This window comes from Saccopteryx bilineata, chromosome 1 (assembly GCF_036850765.1).
Source record: "Saccopteryx bilineata isolate mSacBil1 chromosome 1, mSacBil1_pri_phased_curated, whole genome shotgun sequence".
Lineage (NCBI taxonomy): Eukaryota > Metazoa > Chordata > Mammalia > Chiroptera > Emballonuridae > Saccopteryx > Saccopteryx bilineata.
The window spans coordinates 395,138,037-395,158,461 of record NC_089490.1 but is presented as its reverse complement, the minus strand read 5'-3'; the positions used below and the strand labels follow the sequence as shown (position 1 = coordinate 395,158,461).

At 55.8% G+C, this 20,425-nt stretch overlaps 1 protein-coding gene across 1 annotated transcript; it reads right to left on the bottom strand.

Annotated features, from left to right (window-relative positions):
• Window positions 1-2,186: 2,186 nt before the first annotated feature.
• SAXO4 (stabilizer of axonemal microtubules 4) lies at window positions 2,187-10,038 on the bottom strand. Its single transcript, XM_066254026.1, has 14 exons — window positions 9,971-10,038; window positions 9,368-9,503; window positions 8,828-8,945; window positions 8,440-8,593; window positions 5,871-5,999; window positions 5,229-5,292; window positions 4,685-4,797; window positions 4,224-4,283; window positions 4,013-4,099; window positions 3,589-3,702; window positions 3,411-3,505; window positions 3,011-3,175; window positions 2,450-2,532; window positions 2,187-2,269 (listed from the first exon to the last, which is right to left on the bottom strand). The coding sequence occupies exons 2-13, from the start codon at window positions 9,474-9,476 to the stop codon at window positions 2,463-2,465; spliced, it is 1,278 nt and encodes a 425-aa protein (XP_066110123.1). The 5' UTR covers window positions 9,477-9,503; window positions 9,971-10,038; the 3' UTR covers window positions 2,187-2,269; window positions 2,450-2,462.
• Between the last annotated feature and the right edge of the window lie 10,387 nt (window positions 10,039-20,425).

The window sequence follows — 20,425 nt, the reverse complement described above, 5'->3', positions numbered from 1 at the left end:
ATCTCCCACAGAGCTGGAGAGAGGGAGGCTAAGCAGGAAACCTGAGCTACAAGCACATGCTGACCCGGGGGGGGGGGGGGGGGCGGGAATGGAGAAGTGGGGGGCGGCCAAGCCTATGAGTCTCTGTCCCTCCATCGCTCTTCTGTGTCTGTGTCTGTCTGTGTGTTGATGTGTCTCTAGGTCTGCGTGTGTGTGTGTGTATGTGTGTGTGTGTGTGTGTCTCTGCATGCAGAAGCATCTTGGGTGTTTATATGAAGAACTGTGTTTGTGTGCATTTGTGTTTCCATATGTTTTCATGTGTGGTTGTTAGTGAGTCTTCATGTACTTGCCTGCTGGATTTTTGTATCCACACGTGTTTGTATGTGCGTGTCTTCAAGGGTCTGTGTGCCTCTTGTGTTTGTGTGTGCTTTGGTGGTGTGTGCGTGTGACTGTGCGTGGGCAAGGTTGGCTGACCTCCACCTCTTCCCAGCTCACTGTGGCCAGGCCTAGGTTGGGGTCCAGCCCAGGTGACAAATCTCTCATTTGGTGACTCATCCTACTGTTGAGTGAGGACTATGGACCAGCAGGTGGTCCCAACCACAGTGTGTGGGGCTGTCCCTGAGTCCTGAGACTGGCTGGCTTTGTAGCTGAGAGACTCTGTGTCCCCCGCCTCCCCTCCTCCAGTGCCGGAGCCAACTGGAGCCGCCCACATTCCACATGGAGCCCCAGCCAGGCCAGAGACAGCCCCCAGCCTGCCCCTCTCCAGAGTGCTGGGGACATCCAGGCCCGGGGCCGTAGCGCTGGCTCCCACACCCACTGCAGGGCAGTGCAGCAGCAGCTGGCTCCCACACCCACTGCAGGGCAGTGCAGCAGCAGCTGGCTCCCACACCCACTGCAGGGCAGTGCAGGAGCAGCTGGCGCACCACTGAGTCACCCTCTGCGTGCTGGGCTGGGCTGGGCTGGGCTGCAAGGTGCAGGGCACATCCAGGCCTGAGCCGTAGCGCTGGTTCCCACACCCACTGCAGGGCAGTGCAGCAGCAGCTGGTGCACCACCGAGTCACCCTCTGCGTGCTGGGCTGGGCTGCAAGGTGCAGGGGACATCCAGGCCCGGGGCCGTAGGCTGGTTCCCACACCCACTGCAGGGCAGTGCAGGAGCAACTGGTGGACCACCGAGTCACCCTCTGCGTGCTGGGCTGGGCTGCAAGGTGCAGGGGACATCCTCAACCACGGGCTGCTGTCGCCTTTCTGTCCCTGGTGACCTTGAGCAGCTCATGCACCCGCTCTGGGTCCAGCTTCCTCACTGATGAAACAGGAAGCTGGTGGCAGCAGGGCCATGGCACACATTTGTAGAGCTGTACGCTGCACAGAGCTCCTGGAGAGGTGACAGGCGCCAGCGGCAGCCCAGGTTCTGCCTTGCAGGCTGAAGGCCTGGTGTCAAGCGACCGCCTACGGCTGCCTTGTCCCAGGTCTCACAAAGGGCCGCCCGAAGGCCCCAGCCCTTTCCGCCAGTGCCCGTTCCTCCCTGTGCTGGTGTCCAGGTGTCCGTCTATTATGGACTCTCCTCCCTCTGTCTCCGGAGAGAGATCTCTGGGACTCCTCTTGCGTCATCCTCCCCTCTCCATTTTTAAAAAAGTTTATTGATTGATATTAGCAGAGACAGAGAAAAAGAGAAGCATGCATTTGTTGTTCCAATCAGTCATGCAGTCATTGGTTGGTTTTGGTATATGTCCTGACTGGGTATTGCACCCACGGCCTTGGCGTTTCTGGATGATGCTCTAACCAACTGAGCCACCAGCCAGGGCCTCCCCTCTCCTTTAAACCACCCAGTGCGGGACCCAGAAAGGCCCAGAAGTCCTGTCCAGAACTCCATCCTCATTTTATAGACCAGGCATCTGAGGCCTCTCAACCACCCCCACACACCGCTGCCTCCCCTCCTCCCTGGCCCTCTCCCTGGGGCTTCCTCCCTCCCATGCTTGACAGAGCATGTAGCACAGTGCATAAGAGACCCCCTTGACAGGGAAGGAAACTGAGCCTGGAGAACCAAGGGCCTTGTCCATAGTGTCACAGTGAGTCCAAGCGGACCTCCCTGTCTCCACAGCTGGCCCTCACCCCTCCACCCCTGCACCCCACCCCATCTTCACCTTTCCTTTCCCAGCTCCCCCGACAGCGACGGTCGCACTGCTCTGCATCGCTGCTCTTTATTTCATTAGGAAAGTAACTGGGGAGACTCAGAGACACTGGGGTGGGAATAGGGACAGTAGCCGGCTCTTGTCCCCTTGGGTTGGCAGACCTGTGGGGAAGGGACACGAAGCCTGAGGGCTCTGGGTGGTTCTGTGCACTCGCCCACCGCCCACTCTGGGGTTGGGGTCCCCAAGCAGGGCTCCCTTGACTCAGGGCTTGGGGGCGAGGCTGGCCCTCAATAGCTACCCCCAAACGGTGAGCAGCTGCAGGTGGAGTCCCCAGGCCTTACCCAGGCCTCGGGCTCAGTAGGGCCCGTGGAAGCGGCTGCTGTGAGGTATGGAGCCGTAGAAGGGGTCCGCTGAGACCACGCCTCTGCAGGGAGGAAGGGGACAAGACGAGGGAGGGCTGGGGCAGTGAGCGGGGCCTTTTCTTCCGCCTGCCTGACCCCGAGGGGCCAGCATGCCGACAGAGCAGCCAAGCCACAGACATTCTTTGCCCGCCAACTCGGCCGCCATCGGTATAAATGTAATTTTTGAGGGACTGAGTTGAGCAGAAAGGCATCACAGTGAGGCACAACCACAGTCCCTTCAGCTTTGTGTGCCCTGCCTCCCGCCCCCACGCAGCCTGGCTGGGGGCAGGTGTGGAACTGGCTTCTGGGCCACTGGGGAGAGGGGGGACACGTGTGGGCAGGAGAAGCAGTGAACCAGCCAGAGAGAGGAAATGGGCATCTCAGAAGGACAGACAGACAGACAGAGCAAGGGAGGAGGGGCTGGGGAAAGGCCCGGAACCAGCGGAGGACAGTGAAGTGGAGCAGGAGGGAGGGAGGGACGGTGGGAAGGAGGGCAGCTACCTTCCCGCGTAGGGGTGCAGGAGCCTCGGGTTCTCCGTGGGGTTGGAGGGGGCCTCCATGCGGGTGACTGGCTGGTTGAGGGCGTAGCCTCCAGGCTTCTGGGGCTGGATTCCACCTTGAGTCCAGCCTTCCCGGTCTAGACCCTTGGGGATGTTCTCGAAGTACCTGCCGCACGGGAGGGGTCGTGGGCGGGGTCGTAGGCGGGCAGTGGGGGGGGCCTCTGCGGCCTCCCTGCCCTTCCCCCACCTCCCTGCCCTTCCCCCCAGGCGTGTTGGCTCCAACAGAGCACAGGCGGCCTCCGTGTCGGTTTCCCTCATAGGCTGTGAGCTCATTACTTGTTCCGGTCTCCCTCTCTAGTGCCAGCTTCTCAGCCCCAGCTCTGGGCAGGGAAGGGGCTCACCCTTGGTTGTAGGTGGTCAGGTAGCGATGATCCCTGTCGGGGTCCGAGGGGCGCTGTACGTAGCTAGTGTTGTTAAGGCTGTACCCTGTGGGCTCCTGCAAAAGCGTGATAGAGAGGGGGGACCTGTCAGATCAGGAGGGGAGATGGTGGGGGTGGCGGTGGGTCGCCCAGGCCTCACCTTGTTCCCCAGGCTCTCCCGGCCGAGGAGGCTGACATTCGTCTGCTGTACCCGCTGGGGGTGCTGGAATTGCCAGTGGCTCGTGCTGCTGAGTTCTGGGCCAGGAGGGGCCACCTGCAGGCGACAGAACCGCAAGAAGGGTAGCTGGGTGACCAGGCTGAGGTAGCACGGATGGAGGGAGGTCAGGCAGAGGCACCTGTAGCCACAACCCGCCCGGGACCTGTGACTGCGACCTTCCCCTCCAGCCACGCCAAATTCAATCTTTCTAAAGCGCCCTCCCTTTCCAGCCCCCCGGCCTTTATCCTCCACGGGGCCAAATGTCCTGATTCTCCTCCCATCCTTCTGGACTACCCTAGGTCCAAGAAACTTCTGTCCCTTTCCCTCTGGAGTGACCCTCCTCTGATGGGGCCCCGAGGCCACTTACTCCAGAGCCGAGAATCCTCCCATTCACTCGGCTGTAGCTCGTCTCCCGCTCGGAGCCTCTGGCCAGCTGGGGCAGGGGCGCAGCGCCCTAAGGCGGCAAAGCGGCCGCTGGCACGGAGTGTGGGCCCTGCTGCACCTTCCAGCCCACGTCCCAACTGTCCCACAGAGCACCTAGCTGCGAGGACAGGCATCCCTCCCCTGGCCCCGCTTACATGAAGGCGACCCACGGGGAGAAAGTCTGACTTGGTGACACTCTGGCCGGGAAGTGGGACCTGGAAAGAGGCCGACAGAGGAGTGTCAGCCCAACATAGGTAGCTGCTCCCTTGTCCTGAGCACAGAGGGGGCTCAGCACAAACGGTGTCACCGGGTGGTCAAGGAGCGGGAAGAGATTGGGGGGAACTGGGAGGAGGCCATGGCATTGAGCGGGCACCAGTAGGCAGAGCTCTTGTCTGAATACTGAGTGACCTCAGCTCCATGACTTCTCCTTGAGACCTTAGTCTTCTCATCAATAAAATGGGTATATTGGGCCAAAGAAGTAGGTTTCACCCAAGCTCTTTTATCTTTGTTTGAACAAAAGGTTCTGCAGCTCTACTTTTTTTTTTTTAAACTAGGAATTACCAGCCTGGATGGTTTCAATCTCCCTGGGATTCTAGAGGGGCCCAGCCTGACTTACTGGGTCCGCAGGGAGAGCCTGGGAGGGCGGCTGGGAGACTATGGGGTTCTTGGTGGATTCCTCAGTGAAGCCAGTCTCCTCCTTGGCACCAATTGAGTTCTTCTGCAAGAGATCTGTAAAAGACAGCCACGCTGGGCTCCCCAGCCACCTGCCCCTCCTCACGGGGCCCCCAGAGGCTCAGAATCCCAGCGGGTGGGGCAGGAGCGGGCTCCAAGGACCCGGAGTCTTGAACCCCCAGGACCGTGGGCACCAGAAGGAATCCAGAATCCGGAGCAGAGAAGGAGTGAGGAGCAGGAGGGAGGGCAAGGCCTGTCGGCCATTGGGTCACTGTGGCCAGGCTCCATCAGCTCCGCAGGGTGAGGGAGCTGTCCCTTGGGGTTTGGTAGGCCTAAGGCACTCAGGTTAACCCCCGGGAGATGGTTCCCCCACGCTGCCGGTATGTCCTCCTTTTTTCCACCAGTGTTAGTGCTGTGCTGGCTACGGTCCCCCAGGGGTCTCTGCTGGAGTCAGGGGTAGGGACGTGTGAGCTCAGACAACTGCCCACCTGTCTGGTTTGAAGGCTCCTTGAGATACTTGGAATTATACTCAGAAGTCATGAAGCGTGGGCCCTGGAACACAGAGGGTGGAGCAGTGGAGGACACAGGCTGGGGCCTGGAAGGTGGCCAGTGGCGGTAGCCACTCTCAAATCTGTGCCCTGAGCAGACCTGTGTGATACGGTCTGAGAGGTGAGGGCCAGTGTGACACCCCTGGTGACATCCCTGACACAGACTCCTCCCTGACCAGGCATCCCAGTGCCAGAAGTCCTCGGGTCCCCTGTGACAATGGAAACGAAGGCGTATCCCGCACTGGACTCCTGGCAGTGACAGGGGGGCCCGGAGTCTCCACTGAGAGAAGAAAGAGTGATGAAAAAAAGGGGCGCTCGCTTCACAGTTCAGTGCCCAGACTCAAGGTGTCTGGACAGGGGAGAAGGACGAAGGGAGCCAGGGTTAAATCCTAAGGTATCCATAGGACCACTTTGATGCTGCCTTAGAAATAGCAAACCCTTCGCTCCCTCCAGTTTTTCTAGGTGCCCTGAACCCACACTTAGTTGGCTTCTTGGGTGAGTCAGAGCAGAAGAAGGAGAAAGAGGTGGGTCAGGTCAGCCCCTCTGTCCAGTCCAGGCCTGTCTTGGGGCCCGCCCACTCACATGGCGGGCATTCTCCCACTCCAGTGAGCCCTTGTTCTGCTGCTGGTGGAGCAGGGGCATGTGCTTGGGCTCCAGCCCTGTGATGGCCTGGGGCCCGTAGTCCTGGGTGTCAAAATGGACCTTCCTGACCTGGGAGGAGGAAGCGACCAATTACCCACCTGGTGAGGGAATGACAATCACTTCCTGACTCTGAGTCTGCGCTTGACCCTTACAGAGTATCTGCACAGAGCTAAGGGGTCCCTTTCCAGTGAGGTCAGGTCCTCTCCCTCCTGTGCTCAGAGCCCTGCAGTATTCATAGAACTCTCAGAGTAGAATCCCAAGTCCTGATAGCCATTCTCAAGGCCCCCCAGCTCCCCACTGCTTTCTAGTACCTGCCTCTTTGCTGTACCTCCTCATATCAGACAACCTCCCCCTCCGCATCACACCTCAGGGCCTTTGCACTTGCTGTCTGCTTGACCTGAAACACTCCTCCCTCACACTGTTGCATTTGAGGAGAACACTAACCTTCCCCAAGTCTTTGTCTAATGTCTCCATAGCAACCTTTCCTGACCCTCCTGATTTGCAGTTCCAACCCCTTCACTTCTGCTTCACCTCCTGCCTCTTCCCTGTTGTAGTTTTTTCCCTGGTATTTATCACCTTCAAATATGGAAGAGATGCTCAGAACATTGTTTCAATGAATGAATGAATGAATGAATGAATGAATGAATGAATAAATGAATGAATGAATGAATATCTGCTGGTGATGGTGATGATAAGAATGATGGGCAGACAGACAAATGGGGATGATAATGACAAAAGCAAATGTGACAACAATGGTGAGAACGGTGATGTGGGCTTGGAGATGTGGGTGGGATGGTGGAGGTCCCGGGGTGCAGGTCCTGGGGTGGAGGTCCTGGGGTGGAGGTCCTGGGGTGGAGACCCTGGGGTGGAGGTCCCGGGGTGCAGGTCCTGGGGTGGAGGTCCTGGGGTGGAGACCCTGGGGTGGAGGTCCTGGGGTGGAGGTCCTGGGGTGGAGACCCTGGGGTGGAGGTCCTGGGGTGGAGGTCCTGGGGTGGAGACCCTGGGGTGGAGGTCCTGGGGTGGAGAGCCTGGGGTGGAGACCCTGGGGTGGAGGTCCTGGGGTGGAGGTCCTGGGGTGGAGACCCTGGGGTGGAGAGCCTGGGGTGGAGGTCCTGGGGTGGAGACCCTGGGGTGGAGAGCCTGGGGTGGAGACCCTGGGGTGGAGGTCCTGGGGTGGAGGTCCTGGGGTGGAGACCCTGGGGTGGAGGTCCTGGGGTGGAGACCCTGGGGTGGAGACCCTGGGGTGGAGAGCCTGGGGTGGAGGTCCTGGGGTGGAGGTCCTGGGGTGGAGACCCTGGGGTGGAGGTCCTGGGGTGGAGGTCCTGGGGTGGAGACCCTGGGGTGGAGAGCCTGGGGTGGAGGTCCTGGGGTGGAGGTCCTGGGGTGGAGGTCCTGGGGTGGAGACCCTGGGGTGGAGGTCCTGGGGTGGAGACCCTGGGGTGGAGGTCCTGGGGTGGAGACCCTGGGGTGGAGACCCTGGGGTGGAGGTCCTGGGGTGGAGGTCCTGGGGTGGAGACCCTGGGGTGGAGAGCCTGGGGTGGAGGTCCTGGGGTGGAGACCCTGGGGTGGAGAGCCTGGGGTGGAGACCCTGGGGTGGAGGTCCTGGGGTGGAGACCCTGGGGTGGAGGTCCTGGGGTGGAGGTCCTGGGGTGGAGACCCTGGGGTGGAGGTCCTGGGGTGGAGACCCTGGGGTGGAGGTCCGGGGTGGAGGTCCTGGGGTGGAGACCCTGGGGTGGAGACCCTGGGGTGGAGAGCCTGGGGTGGAGGTCCTGGGGTGGAGACCCTGGGGTGGAGACCCTGGGGTGGAGAGCCTGGGGTGGAGACCCTGGGGTGGAGAGCCTGGGGTGGAGACCCTGGGGTGGAGAGCCTGGGGTGGAGGTCCTGGGGTGGAGGTCCTGGGGTGGAGGTCCTGGGGTGGAGACCCTGGGGTGGAGGTCCTGGGGTGGAGACCCTGGGGTGGAGGTCCTGGGGTGGAGACCCTGGGGTGGAGACCCTGGGGTGGAGATCCTGGGGTGGAGACCCTGGGGTGGAGACCCTGGGGTGGAGATCCTGGGGTGGAGACCCTGGGGTGGAGACCCTGGGGTGGAGATCCTGGGGTGGAGACCCTGGGGTGGAGAGCCTGGGGTGGAGATCCTGGGGTGGAGACCCTGGGGTGGAGAGCCTGGGGTGGAGACCCTGGGGTGGAGATCCTGGGGTGGAGACCCTGGGGCTGGGAAATAGGACTGGAGATGGGCCCTGGGACAGACCTGGATGGGGTGATGGTGGGGATGGTAGGAAAGGTGGTGATGATGGGGACGGGGATGAAGGAAAAGGTGATAAAGGTGAGTGGCTCCCCAAGCCCACACTGTGGCTCCTTCATCCCCAGGTGTCTCAGCCTTGACCGCTTCTTGCTAGGGCAGTCCCACTCTGCTGGAGGAATCCCCACTCTTCCCATCCCAGCTCTTCCTCCACCCCAGCTTAGCGTTCCCCTCTCTCCTGGCCCTGGCCCTGGCCCTGGCCCAGCACTGACCTCATTGGTGGAGGGTGCCAAGTTGGCCTTCTCCAGTGAGTAGCCAGAGTTGGTCTGGTACAAGTTACAGGGCAGTGGGTATTTGCCATCAGGCACCTCCAGGGGGCAGTAATTCTGACTTGTCACCGTCTGGAAATTGTCCCGGCCTTGTTCCCTGAAGGCAGGAGTGGAGTGGTGACCACCAGGGCTTGTAATGCTTATCTCTCAGCCTCCCTCAAACCTCCCACAGAGGCCTCAAAAGCCCTTTGGGCTCCAGGCTAGGCCTATGTCCTGAGCCCCCCAGGGCCCCAGACCTAGGCGGGCAAGGCTCAGGGTCCTCATGCATGGATGTCCATGAGCACTATGGCCCTGCAGGGCAGAGGTTGAGAAGCGGGTATACAGACCGTACCCCATGGCTGGATGATTCAGGACATTGAGGCTGGCTTGGGAGGAGACCACAGGCCGGTAATTTGATATGTAGCCGGTGCCTTTATGAGTGCCTAGGCGGGGCTTGAACTCCTCCCGACCTGCCAGAGGGGAAGCAAGGAGGCAGGGCCCAAGGTCAGCAGAGTGGGAGAGCAGAGGGCAGAGGCAAGGCCAGCACCCCTTCCCCCAAGGGGCCCAGAGCCAGGGGCAGGAACACGTGTGCTAGAGCCTTGAATGTCCGGCCCTTTGGGACTCTGGCAGCGAGAATAGTCCATCAGATGGGGACAAGGTCAGTGTGACAGAATCACAGGACAGACTCACAGGGACGACAGGGCGGGGCTGGCCCGACAGTATGGGTGTGGCCACCATCATCCAGCGGCTCAGGGGACCGATCAGTTCAGTATGCTGGGGTCGCCCTGAGTGTGTGACAGGCCAGAAAGGCCCCTTCTCTCCCAGCAGGAACGCCCCCCCCCCCAGTCCTGCCTGTGTCCTGGGGGTGACTCCCGCACAGAGATGACCTCACCGTAGGCTGTGCAGTAGGTGGTAGCGTAGAATTTCAGGGGGTCCGTACAGCCCCCCGAACTTATCTTCACATAAGGGGAGACCCCCCCCAGGGGGAGCTTCCCCATCATGGTGCTGTGGGGCAGGCCCCAGGAGGCCTAGGAAGGAAGAGAGAGCCTGGACAGGGCAGCGGCCCCAGGCCCTGGGCCGGCCCTCTCCCCCAACACCCACCCCTCAAACTGAAGGCCGGACTGGTCATCGTCAACACTTATCTCTCGTAAGCTTGTCTCAGCTCGCCTTTCCACACCTTATTATGAACTCCCCATTTTATAGCTTGGAAACTGAACTTCTAAACGACGGAGGATTGGCTCATAATAGGGTAGAACCAGGACTCAGGCCCAGGGTACCTGACTCCTTGCCCCCCTCTCCCCGTCCTAACCCCGCAGGCCACCTCTGGGGACTGATGGCCAGTCAGGAATTCTGAGCTTCTTTAGCCACACCCTCACTCCCAGAGTCAGACTCCTTATCTCTCCCTCCGCTCCTTGGGCCTTGCCTACCTCCCAACAGAACATGGCTCTACTCCCAACCACCTCTGGGGCCCAACTGCAACTGGTCCCACCCTCACCTGCCCTCCGCAGTGGCTCTGAGGTCTGCGAGAGAGGCTGCAGGAGGCCGGAGCTACTCCAGAGCAGCTACGGCCCTCAGGGCGTTGGCCAGGCTAGAAGAAACAGTGCGTTGCCTAGCAACCGGAGCCTAGCAACGGCGTCCCAGCCTCTGAAGCCCTTCTAGGGCCAGAGCCCACTGAGGGGCTGACCCGGCCAGCAGGGGGTGCTAGGAGCTGCCCAAGCAAGATCTGGCCTCCAGGGCTCTGGCTCCCATCACCAGCCTTCCACACCAGGGCTGGGCAGAGAGCTATTGTCTGAATGACACGAAATAAAAGATAATCCCAAACAATCACTTTCATTTATTGAGTATCCACTTCTCAACAGACACTTTACATCCTTTATCTCCAGGGCTCTCAGTGGCTCTTCCAGGTAACTATTATTATCCCTCTTGCCACACAGGGGAAATGAGGTTTAGACACACTAAGTGGCCAGAGAGCTTGCAATCAGAAAATAGAGCTGATAATTCAGACGTGGGTGGGTCCAGACCCCACTCTGAGCCTCTCGGTCAATGTTTGTTGTGTTCTCCTAGAGCCGAATCTGTGCCAAGCTCCTCTGCACACACTGCCTCCTCTCATCCTCCCCAAACAGCCCTGTGAGCCGGGTTCTGTGTTGACAGGCCCAATAAACCACAGCAGTTGGGAGTGTGGTTCAAACCGGACCCATAGCCTTTGATGAGGTTTTCTTCTCGCAACGCCCCCATTTCCTCATCTTCACCCAGGGCCGCCACTGGCCAGACTGTTGGCAGATTTGGTGAGAACAGGGACTCAGCCCCTGACAGGTAATTGATGCTGAGTTTTACTTTATTTTTTAAAGGTGTTATTTATTGATTTTAGACGAGAGAGAGAGAAAGAGAGAGAGAAAGGGGAGAGGGGAGGAATAGGAAGCATCAACTCGGAGTTGATATGCATCAACTCCTCTTATATATGTGCCTGGGGTTTCAAACTGGCCACTGAGCCACCACAGGTCAGGCAAGGCTCAGTTTCTCAAGCTGCTCTTCTCAGCCTTATTTTGCTGACGGGAAAAGGTGAGGGCCAAGGACAAACCGCCCAGGGCCTCACAGTTGGCGGAGGGCAGAGGGCGGACTATATCGGGAGTGAGCCAAGCCTGAAGTTCCTGCTCCTACGTTAATGGCCTGTAAATGTTAAACAGTTGGCTCTCTGGGGAGGTGGGGGAGGGCAGGAGAGTCCTGATCTGTGACGTTTGCCAGTTTCCCATCACGACAGCTTTCAAGCCACCCAGGCAATATCACTGACCAGGGAGCTGGGCGGACGCGCTCGTTAGCCCGCCCGCCGCAATCCGGTATTTCCACCGTACAGCTACCAGAGAGCAGAGTCGCCTCAACCTCACTTACGAGTAACAGAAAATGAGTAACATCACAAGGAGGTAATGACTTCGCAGTACTGGTTACCTTCATTTTTAATATAATTGACTCAATTCTAGGTTTATAGAATGAATTTTTAGCAATGGCTGAGTTCAACAATCAGAGTGTAAGTTTCATGGAAATTTGCTTTCAGTTCCCATACTTGGCCTGAGCACCCCATCCTTAAGGGAGAGTGAGGTGTGAATGAAGGGGGTGGGGAGGATAGTCTGGCTCTGGCACCCTCTAAGGTGACGGGGCCTGCCAGGGAGCAAGCCTGTGTCTACTGCACCTGACCCCCACAGAGAGGCCCTGAACTCTGAGGGGTCCAGGGCCCAGGGATGGGGGGGTGGCAGGCGCTTACCCGCCAGCGGTATAATGCTGTTTAGGGGCCGGGAGCTGCAAGGTCAGAAGGGAATGCACACAGCCCTGCCCTCCAGCGAGGAGGTCCCGGTCTGATGGCAGAGGCTTATATGAGCTCCACCCATGAAGCACAAGGTAGGGTGCCCGGGGCAGGGGCTCCCTCAGGGCGAAGGGAAGGAGAGGCTCTCCTCAAAGTGTCTGCAGAGAAGTGGTCACAAGCAAGGCTCAGACTCCAAAGCCAGCTGCATGAGCCCTGGCTCTGCCACTTAATAACTATAAGACTTGGGCAGGAATTCCAGAGGCGGAGGCCTCCCCAGTCTGAACTCCCCTCAAGGCCACCAGTTGCGGGCTTCCTTGGCAGCCTGTGGCGGTTTCTTTGCTGTGTAGCGGCACCTAGCGGCTGTAACTTGGAACTGCAGAAGATGCAGCAGGCGCTGCCTTCAAAGGCTGGGGGACTTCTGGAGCTACACTAGGAGGGAACTTTTAAGTGACTAGCTTGCTTCAGACACAGGCTGGGGTGGAGCCAGCTTGGACTCAGGAATTGCATCAAGCCTGCTGGGTGTGCTGGCAAATTCTCTGTAAAGTGCTGAGACTGTAGCCGTGGGCTCAACATCACTTGATTCCAAAAGGGCAGACCTTCCTGGCTAGATGGATGACCTCTTTCTTTTTTCTAGACTTGCCCAGTCCTGAGCAGGAAAATTGAGAAGGCAGGGCTACGGAGAAACAGAGGCTGGCCCTGACACCAGCAGTTGACTCCCCTCTGAAGCCCAGAAGATGGAGCCTCAGAAACCAGCAGGAGGACAATTGGGGGCGTTGGCCCATGGAACTCCTTAGCTGGGACCAGTGGGGACAGGCCCTGGCAGGCATCCGAGGCCACTATACACCACCCTGTGACTGCTCAGTCCTGGACAGGGACAGACATCTGCACTGTGTTCCGGGCTACGTGAGCATCGGGCCCCCAAAGGAGGGTCAACTCGGGCGAAGAAGCATGTTGCTGCGGGTGACACGTGTCTTCATGGCTGGCCTCAGGGGGCAGTGCCAGGGCTCTTATCCGGAAGAGACAGGTTAAAGGAGGGGAAATCTTCCAACCACATCTAACTTTCTAACGGGAGCAGGCTGGGGGTTGGGGCAGTGAGGTCTCCATCTAGGAAACAGAAGTTTGAATCTGCTTGAATCTGGGTCACAATCATAGCAAGCTCTTACTCAGGCTTCATGAGGTGCCAGGCACTGTTCCAAACTTCCCACCTGTGAACACATTTAACCCTCACCATGGTACGGTGTGTTCCTATGCGGTGGGCAGTTTAAGCACCTTCATTTTATAGATGAAGAAACTGAGACACGGAAAGGCTGTGTAACTTCTCCAGCTAACGAACTAGGGGAAGGGTTATTGTGTGAATCCAAACAAGCTGGCTCCAAGAGGTCACACTGGTTACGACTTTGATATTGCCTTGTGGGTTGAGCTAAAGGCTCTTCAGGTTATTTTCAAAATCTGACCTTCAATGACAGGTCTTTCTTTCATCCTTTTTAAAAACTCATCCTCCCGGCCCTGGCCGGTTGGCTCAGCGGTAGAGCGTCGGCCTAGCGTGCGGAGGACCCGGGTTCGATTCCCGGACAGGGCACACAGGAGAAGCGCCCATTTGCTTCTCCACCCCTCCGCCGCGCTTTCCTCTCTGTCTCTCTCTTCCCCTCCCGCAGCCGAGGCTCCATTGGAGCAAAGATGGCCCGGGCGCTGGGGATGGCTCTGTGGCCTCTGCCCCAGGCGCTAGAGTGGCTCTGGTCGCAACATGGCGACACCCAGGATGGGCAGAGCATCGCCCCTGGTGGGCAGAGCGTCGCCCCTGGTGGGCGTGCCGGGTGGATCCCGGTCGGGCGCATGCGGGAGTCTGTCTGACTGTCTCTCCCCGTTTCCAGCTTCAGAAAAATGAAAAAGAAAAAAAAAAACAAAACTCATCCTCCCGTACACTCTCTCCTGCACCCAGCTCCTTGGTCTATGCTGGGCGCCGCCGGGCAAAGATCCACGGAACAAAGGTCTAAAATCATCCAAATTGGCCAAGATGATTAAAGAGCGGGAAGAAGGATGCCGGGACGCTGCTGAGGGAACTGAGTCCTCCCGGAGCAGGAGGCTTGAAGTGATGGGGAGAGAGGACTTGGTTCCAGCTGTACTTTTTAAAAACTTGTGGTAAAGATACATAGCATAAAATTTACCATTATAGCCATTTGAAAGTGTCCCACAGTTCTGTGGCATTGATACAATCATAATATTGCACAACCATCATCGCCATCCACCTCAGAACTCTTTCACCTCCCCAAGTTCAAATTCTGTGCCCACAAAACACAGACTGCCCTTCTCCCCTCACCCTCGGCCCCTGGCAACCACCACGCGACTTTCCGTCTCCATGAATGTGACTGTTCTACTCATATAAGAGGAATCATATAATATCTGTTCTTTTGAGTGGGGTTAATTCACTTTGCATAACGGCCTCAAGGTTCATTCACATTGTAGCAGGTGTCAGAATCTCCTTCTTTTTTAAGGCTGAATAACATTCCACTCTGTGCATATACCACGTTGTTTATCCATCCATCCCCAGATGGACACTTGGGTGATATCCGCCTCTAGGCTATGGTGAGTAATCCTGCCATGAACACAGGTGCACAAGCATCTCTTGAGTCCCTGCTTTCCAGTCTTTGGGGTATGTAGCCGGAAATGGAATTGCTGGTTCATATTATAGTTTTGAAGTTTCTGTTTTGGAGGCTGAAACAGGCAGAGATGGTAATGTTTTCTGGGCCCTGAGACAAGGGGTGCTGGGGAGGAGGGATGAGACCAGGTGTTCCTGCCAGGTAAGGCCTGAGCTGAGCCCCCTTTAGCCTGGAGAGGACAGGCAAGGGTGGTCATGTCTCAGGTGAACCCAAGTCAAATCCCTGCTCCTTTCTGAGACTATTCTAAAACTTGGGTTTGACATTTGGCTCTGGCACAAATAGTGCTGTGTGACTTCCCTTTTTTAATCCACCCTCTCTGGTCCTGCTGCCTGTGAAAAGAAGAGTCTGGTCCTGAATGGAAGGTTTGGCTAATTATAATTATTATTATTATTATTTTAGTTTGAGATGTGTTGTTTGGCCTCAGGCCTTGGAACTTTTTCTTCAAACAGATATTGAAATGATGGCTGTCCCCGCCTCATCCACGAGGCAGCAGACCCAGCCCACCCTCTTTCAAAGTCCTTCCCCTGTGCCTTGTCACAGGTTAGCGTGGTCTGGTCCTCTGGGCCCCGGGACCCGCACTGGCGGTCTCTCCAGCCCAGACCCACATGCATGTCCACAGAGGCCACAGGGACCACGGAACAGAGCTCACCACCTCCCTCCTGCAGAGGGGATGTGGTTTCTGAGCACAGAGTCTTCGAAGGCCACCTGACAGACCTCCCCCGGCCAGGTGCCCCCACGGCATGGGCACCTGCATCCCCACCGCCCTGAGCCACCCTGTGAGGCAGAGCAGTTTGAAGCTGGGACATGGCATACAGAAGCTCATGGCAGGAAGGTGACTGGGGCAGTGCCAAGCCCATGAGACCCTTTTGTCCACGGCGTTGGGGGATATGGTGGGCTGGATTCCCACTTGTCGGGCAGGCCTTAGGTAGCGGGGCTTCGGCGGCCTCAGGGGCGGCCAGGTACCCAGGTCGTGGGAAGTGGATCCAGAGGCTACTGGGTCAGAGAGGGTAGGAGAGCTGGAGACCTCGCCAACCCGCATTCCAGTCCTGGCTCCGTCAAAGACAGCATCCCCAGGCCTGCTCCTGGGCTGTTGTGACAATGAAATGAGGACCATACTAAGGTGTGCGGCGCGGTACCTGCGCAACAGGCAGTGACAAGTGACAGTGATGTGATTATTATGGACGTAGACTGTGTCCAGGGAGAGAGCCCGCAGACAGGCAGACGACTTCAGATGACTGCAAATTCTGCCCGTTTCCAGCTTCTGCGCAGTGTGACTGGGGCCTGCAGGAGGGACCGCTGCCTTTCTGAGGCAGGCGGGCTGCGGGGGGCTGGGCTCCGAGAGCCCCCACCTGTGACAGCACCCCTGATTCTGCTCACGGCACTAGCAGCACCGCCAGGAACTGAAATGGCCCGCGTCTAACTGCTGACTCCCTCTCTCTGTCTGTTGCTCCTGAAAGAAAATGACTCCCCGGACAAAGGGTCTGAGCGCTCTCTCCCCGCCTCCCACCACACGAGCATAGTTTCTTCCAGTTCATTTCCCCCCTCGGCGGACGTTTCCTGGAAGGACTCTATTGTGCGTCTTTGATGGCCGTTCTGTTTCTGCCTGTTCTGTTCTTTTACCGTCTCCTCTGGGGGAACTGGTGGATCTTGAACAAGGTTTAAAAATTCATGACTTCTGGGGAAGATGAAATGAGATGAAATGGAAAATAAGAACTCAATCCCAGTTCTCCAATGGGATGGAGATCATTTTGGCAGCAATGAGCATGAAACCCAGGTCAGGGGTCAAGAGGGTGGGTTCTGGGCGCGCAGAGGCCTGGGTTCGAGCATGCAGCCCTCGCGAGGTAGCGTGCTTGGACTTCTTTAACTTCTCGAACCCCGTTTCCTTAGCTGTACAACAAGGTCACAGTATAGCTCATGCAGTTAGGCTGAGGATTCAGAAAGAAGAAAACAATAATACTTAAGAGCTTACCACAAGCCTGGCAGAGAAAAATCACTCAGTAAATGTTTATGATTATTTTACATTTCCCAGCCTCCTTTGCAATCAGATAAGGGCCATGTGGCCAGTTCTGGCCAATGCACTGTGTGAAGAATTGAAGGGTGCCACTCCCAGTATGAGATGGGTAGGAGTAGCTGTGAGTTCCCCACCCTCTGTGGGTGGGGACCCCATACTGGCACAGAAGAACTAAAAGATGGAAGCAGCCTGGATCACTGAGTCACCACATGGAGCCCAGCTGCCCTGGAGAGTTGCACTTCCCTCCGCAGATGGGATGTGATGGAGAGAATAACCATGCGGCTACAAGCCCCTGAGGTCTGAGATTTTGTTTGTTACTGCAGCCTAAGCGAAGGACTATAGATCTGAGGACTTCTTGGGAAAGAGCTTTAGGTGTGATTCTGTGCATCTATTAGTCAGGGTTCTCTAGAGAAACAGAACAATACAATGTATATATAGAAAGAAATAGAAATAGATTTATTATAAAGAAGTTGGCTCATGTGATTGTGGAGGTGGGCAACTCCCAGTATCTGTAGGGTGAGTCAGTAAGCTGGAGACCCAGGAGAGCTGGTGATTTACTTCCCATCTGCAACCGAAAGCCTGAGAACCAGGGGGCCGATGGTATAGTTCCCATCTGAGGCTAAAGAGGCTTGAGACCCTGGAAAAGCCAGTGTTTCCACCTGAATCCAGAGGCAGAAAATGAGCCAACATCCCAGTTCTGAGTCAGACAAGCAGAAACACTTCTGTCCTGTTCATGAAGAATCAGTCTTTCAGGCCCTCAACTGATTGGACAAAGCCCATCCACTCTGGGCAGGGCAATCTGCTTTATTCAGTCTATGGATTTAAATGTTAATCTCGTCCAAAAACACCCTTACAGAAACACTCAGAATCACGATTGGTCAAATAGCTGAGTACCCTGTGGACCAGTCAGGTTGACAACTAAAATTAACCATTGCATTTTGTGGTATGGGAAGCAGACAGATGAGAAAGCTACTGAAATTTTGAGAGAATAGTAATGCCAAGGAAACCATGACCTGGTCTTTAAACAGCTTAGCGCTGGACGAGTGGGTTAAAAGCTTATAGACCTAAATTGGTGAAGTTCCTGAAAGAACACATTGGGAAGAAGAGCTCCTTGACATTGATCTTGGCAATGAGTCTGTGAATATGGCATGAAAAGCACACGCAACAAAAGCCAATAAAAATAGTAGGGCCACATCAAACAAAAAAGCTTCTGGAAGCCCAGCAAAGGAAACCATCCACAGAGTGAAAGGGGAACCGATGGAATGGGAGGACATATTTGAAAATCACATCAGAAAAGGGGTTAAGAGCCAAAACATATAAGGGACTCGTGCAACTCACTAACAAAAAGGCATACAACCCAGGTTAAAAATGGGCAAGGGACACTAAGAGACATTTTGCCAAGGAATATATACAAATGGCCAACAGGTACACGAAAAGGTGCTCAACATCACCAATCGTCAAGGAAATGCCAATCAAAACCACAGTGAGCTATATCACCTCTCACCTGTCAGCATGTCTGTCACCAAAAAGACAAGAGATGAGTGTGACAGGGCTGCGGAGAAAAGGGAACCCTTGTGCACGATTGGCAGCAGTGAAAAGGTTCCTCAACAAAATGAAAACTGGAACTACCACGTGCTCCAGCAACTCCGTTCTGTGTGCATTTCCCAAGGGCACACACCAGCTGGAAAACACGGCTGAGCTCTCGTGTTCATTGTGGCGTTATTTCCGAGAGCCAAGACATGGAAACTGCCCAAGTGGCTATTGGTGGATGTCATGGAGGGCAGAGCCTGTGCCCCCAGTGTGAGGAAGAAATAAACTTGTGCTATTTGGATCCACAAAGAGCTGGGTGGGGCTGGTTGTTACCACAGCACAACCTAGCCCGTCCTAACTTTCAATCATTATCATTTTAAAACATAATTATAAAAAAAAATCATATTATTTTATTTCAGAATTAAGTGCAAAAGTTTTAGCGTCAACGGAAATCCGCCACCCTCCCTTCCGAGCCTCATCCCTGGTGAGCACTTTCTCGCCAGGTCCCCTGTGTTCCGGCCTCACCCACAGAACCATTGCCAGCCTCCCTGAGCAGGCCCCGAGCAGGCCCCGCGAGTCTCACCTCCTGGCCTTTGCCACCCGATCACCTTTTCCCTTCCACCGTGTCTTCCGAAGTCACCTCGCTGCTGAAAGCTCTCTGACAGTTGGGAGAAACATCTGAGAAGCTCATTCTCGAGCTGAATCAGAGGGTTTCATTTTCATGGTCCATTTTATTAGGAGGGATCTTCTCTGTTACCACAACCAGATGCAAGGCAGGTAACAGGGCCCAGGGTGCGTGTGGCGGGGTGGTGGGGGGGAGGGCCGGGGGTGGGGAGGACGGCCCAGTGCTGAGCTGCTGCGGCTCTCAGGCTCTCACGGTGTCCTGAGAAGAGGTGAGCGGGAGGACACAGGCAGCAGGCCCCAAAGCGCAGTGTGGGACACACTCCCCGGTGATGTTTTAGGAGGGATGGAGACGAGCAGGTTTCCCCCAATTTATACACTACAATTACTTAGTAATGGCAACAGTACAGTTCTTACGAGAATGCCTTAGTACCGAGGGGCCGGGAGGGCTGGCGGGGAGCCAGGCTGCCTGGCTTCCTGTCCCACCTCCGCCGACTCACCAGCACAGTGACCCCGGGCAAGCGGCACAATATTTCTGCACCCTAGTTTCCCAGTTAGAGTGGGAAGGATCAAGGGGCCTCTACGTTTCCTTATGAGAAATAAATGAGCTCCTTTAGAGGCGTGCCATAAACTCATCTCACTATTATTAGTCTCAGGATAAAGCTAAAAGAAGCGTGGTCTTGACTGTCTTCGGACATTGGCCAGGATGTTGACCGCAGGACCACGTGAACCTCCTGCCACCTGGTCCAGGGACAGTGCAGGTGGAAGGAATCGCTGGTGTGCGTTTTCAAGCACTGAATTTGCACACCCACCGCCACAGCAAACGTTCCCTCCTGCATGCTGACCACCATTTCTTATGTGACAAACTGATAAACAATTGTATCAGAGAAGGCAGCTACAGCCCTCTGTGCTCTCCTCCTACATGCAGATGGCTGCTGGCACTCTTAATGCTGGTAAATATCACAGAGTAAAAAAAAAAAAAAAAAGAGAGGATTGCTTTTTGATGGAGAACTTCATCTTCATCTTAGATATAAATGACATTAATCCAAATATCTTCTTATGACAGACTAGTCCTAACCAGTTCCATTTTTTTCTCGGTGAGGAACTTACTTTTAAATATGAATTCTTTTTGTAATTCAATTGGACTACTTTTATTTGAACTTAATCTTCCTTAAGCCAATAAACATGTGAAAAAGAATTCAACATCATCAACCATCAGGGAAATGCAAATTAAAACCACAATGAGGCGCCCGACCTTGTGGTGGCGCAGTGGATAAAGCATCGACCTGGAACTCCGAGGTCGCCGGTTCAAAACCCTGGTTTCCCTGGTCAAGGCACATATGGGAGTTCATGTTTCCTGCCTGTCCTCCCTTTCTGTCTCTCTCTCCTCTCTAAAATGAATAAATAAAATCTTAAAAAATAAAATAAAATAAAACCACAACAAGGCACCAGTACCTACCCACCAGATTGCCTGAAATTTGAAGGGCTGACAACGTGAACTGCTGAAACGGCCAAGGAGCAGTGGCTCTGTCGGACACTGTTGGTGGGAGTGTACAATGGTACATCTCCTTTGGAAAAACTGCTGGCAGCTGATTTTAAACTAGACATATATCTACCTATGACCCAGAAATTCCATTTCTAGATACCAAAAAATAAGCTCTGGTGTCCACCAATGGGAGAATGGATAGACTAAGCGTGGTAGAGTCAGACGACGGAATAAACAATAGATGGAGACAAATGCTGACGTGTGCAATGACGCGGACGAGTCTCAAAAATATTTTGCTGAGTGAAAGTAGGCACACACAAAACAGTCCATATTGAATGAGTCCGTCGACA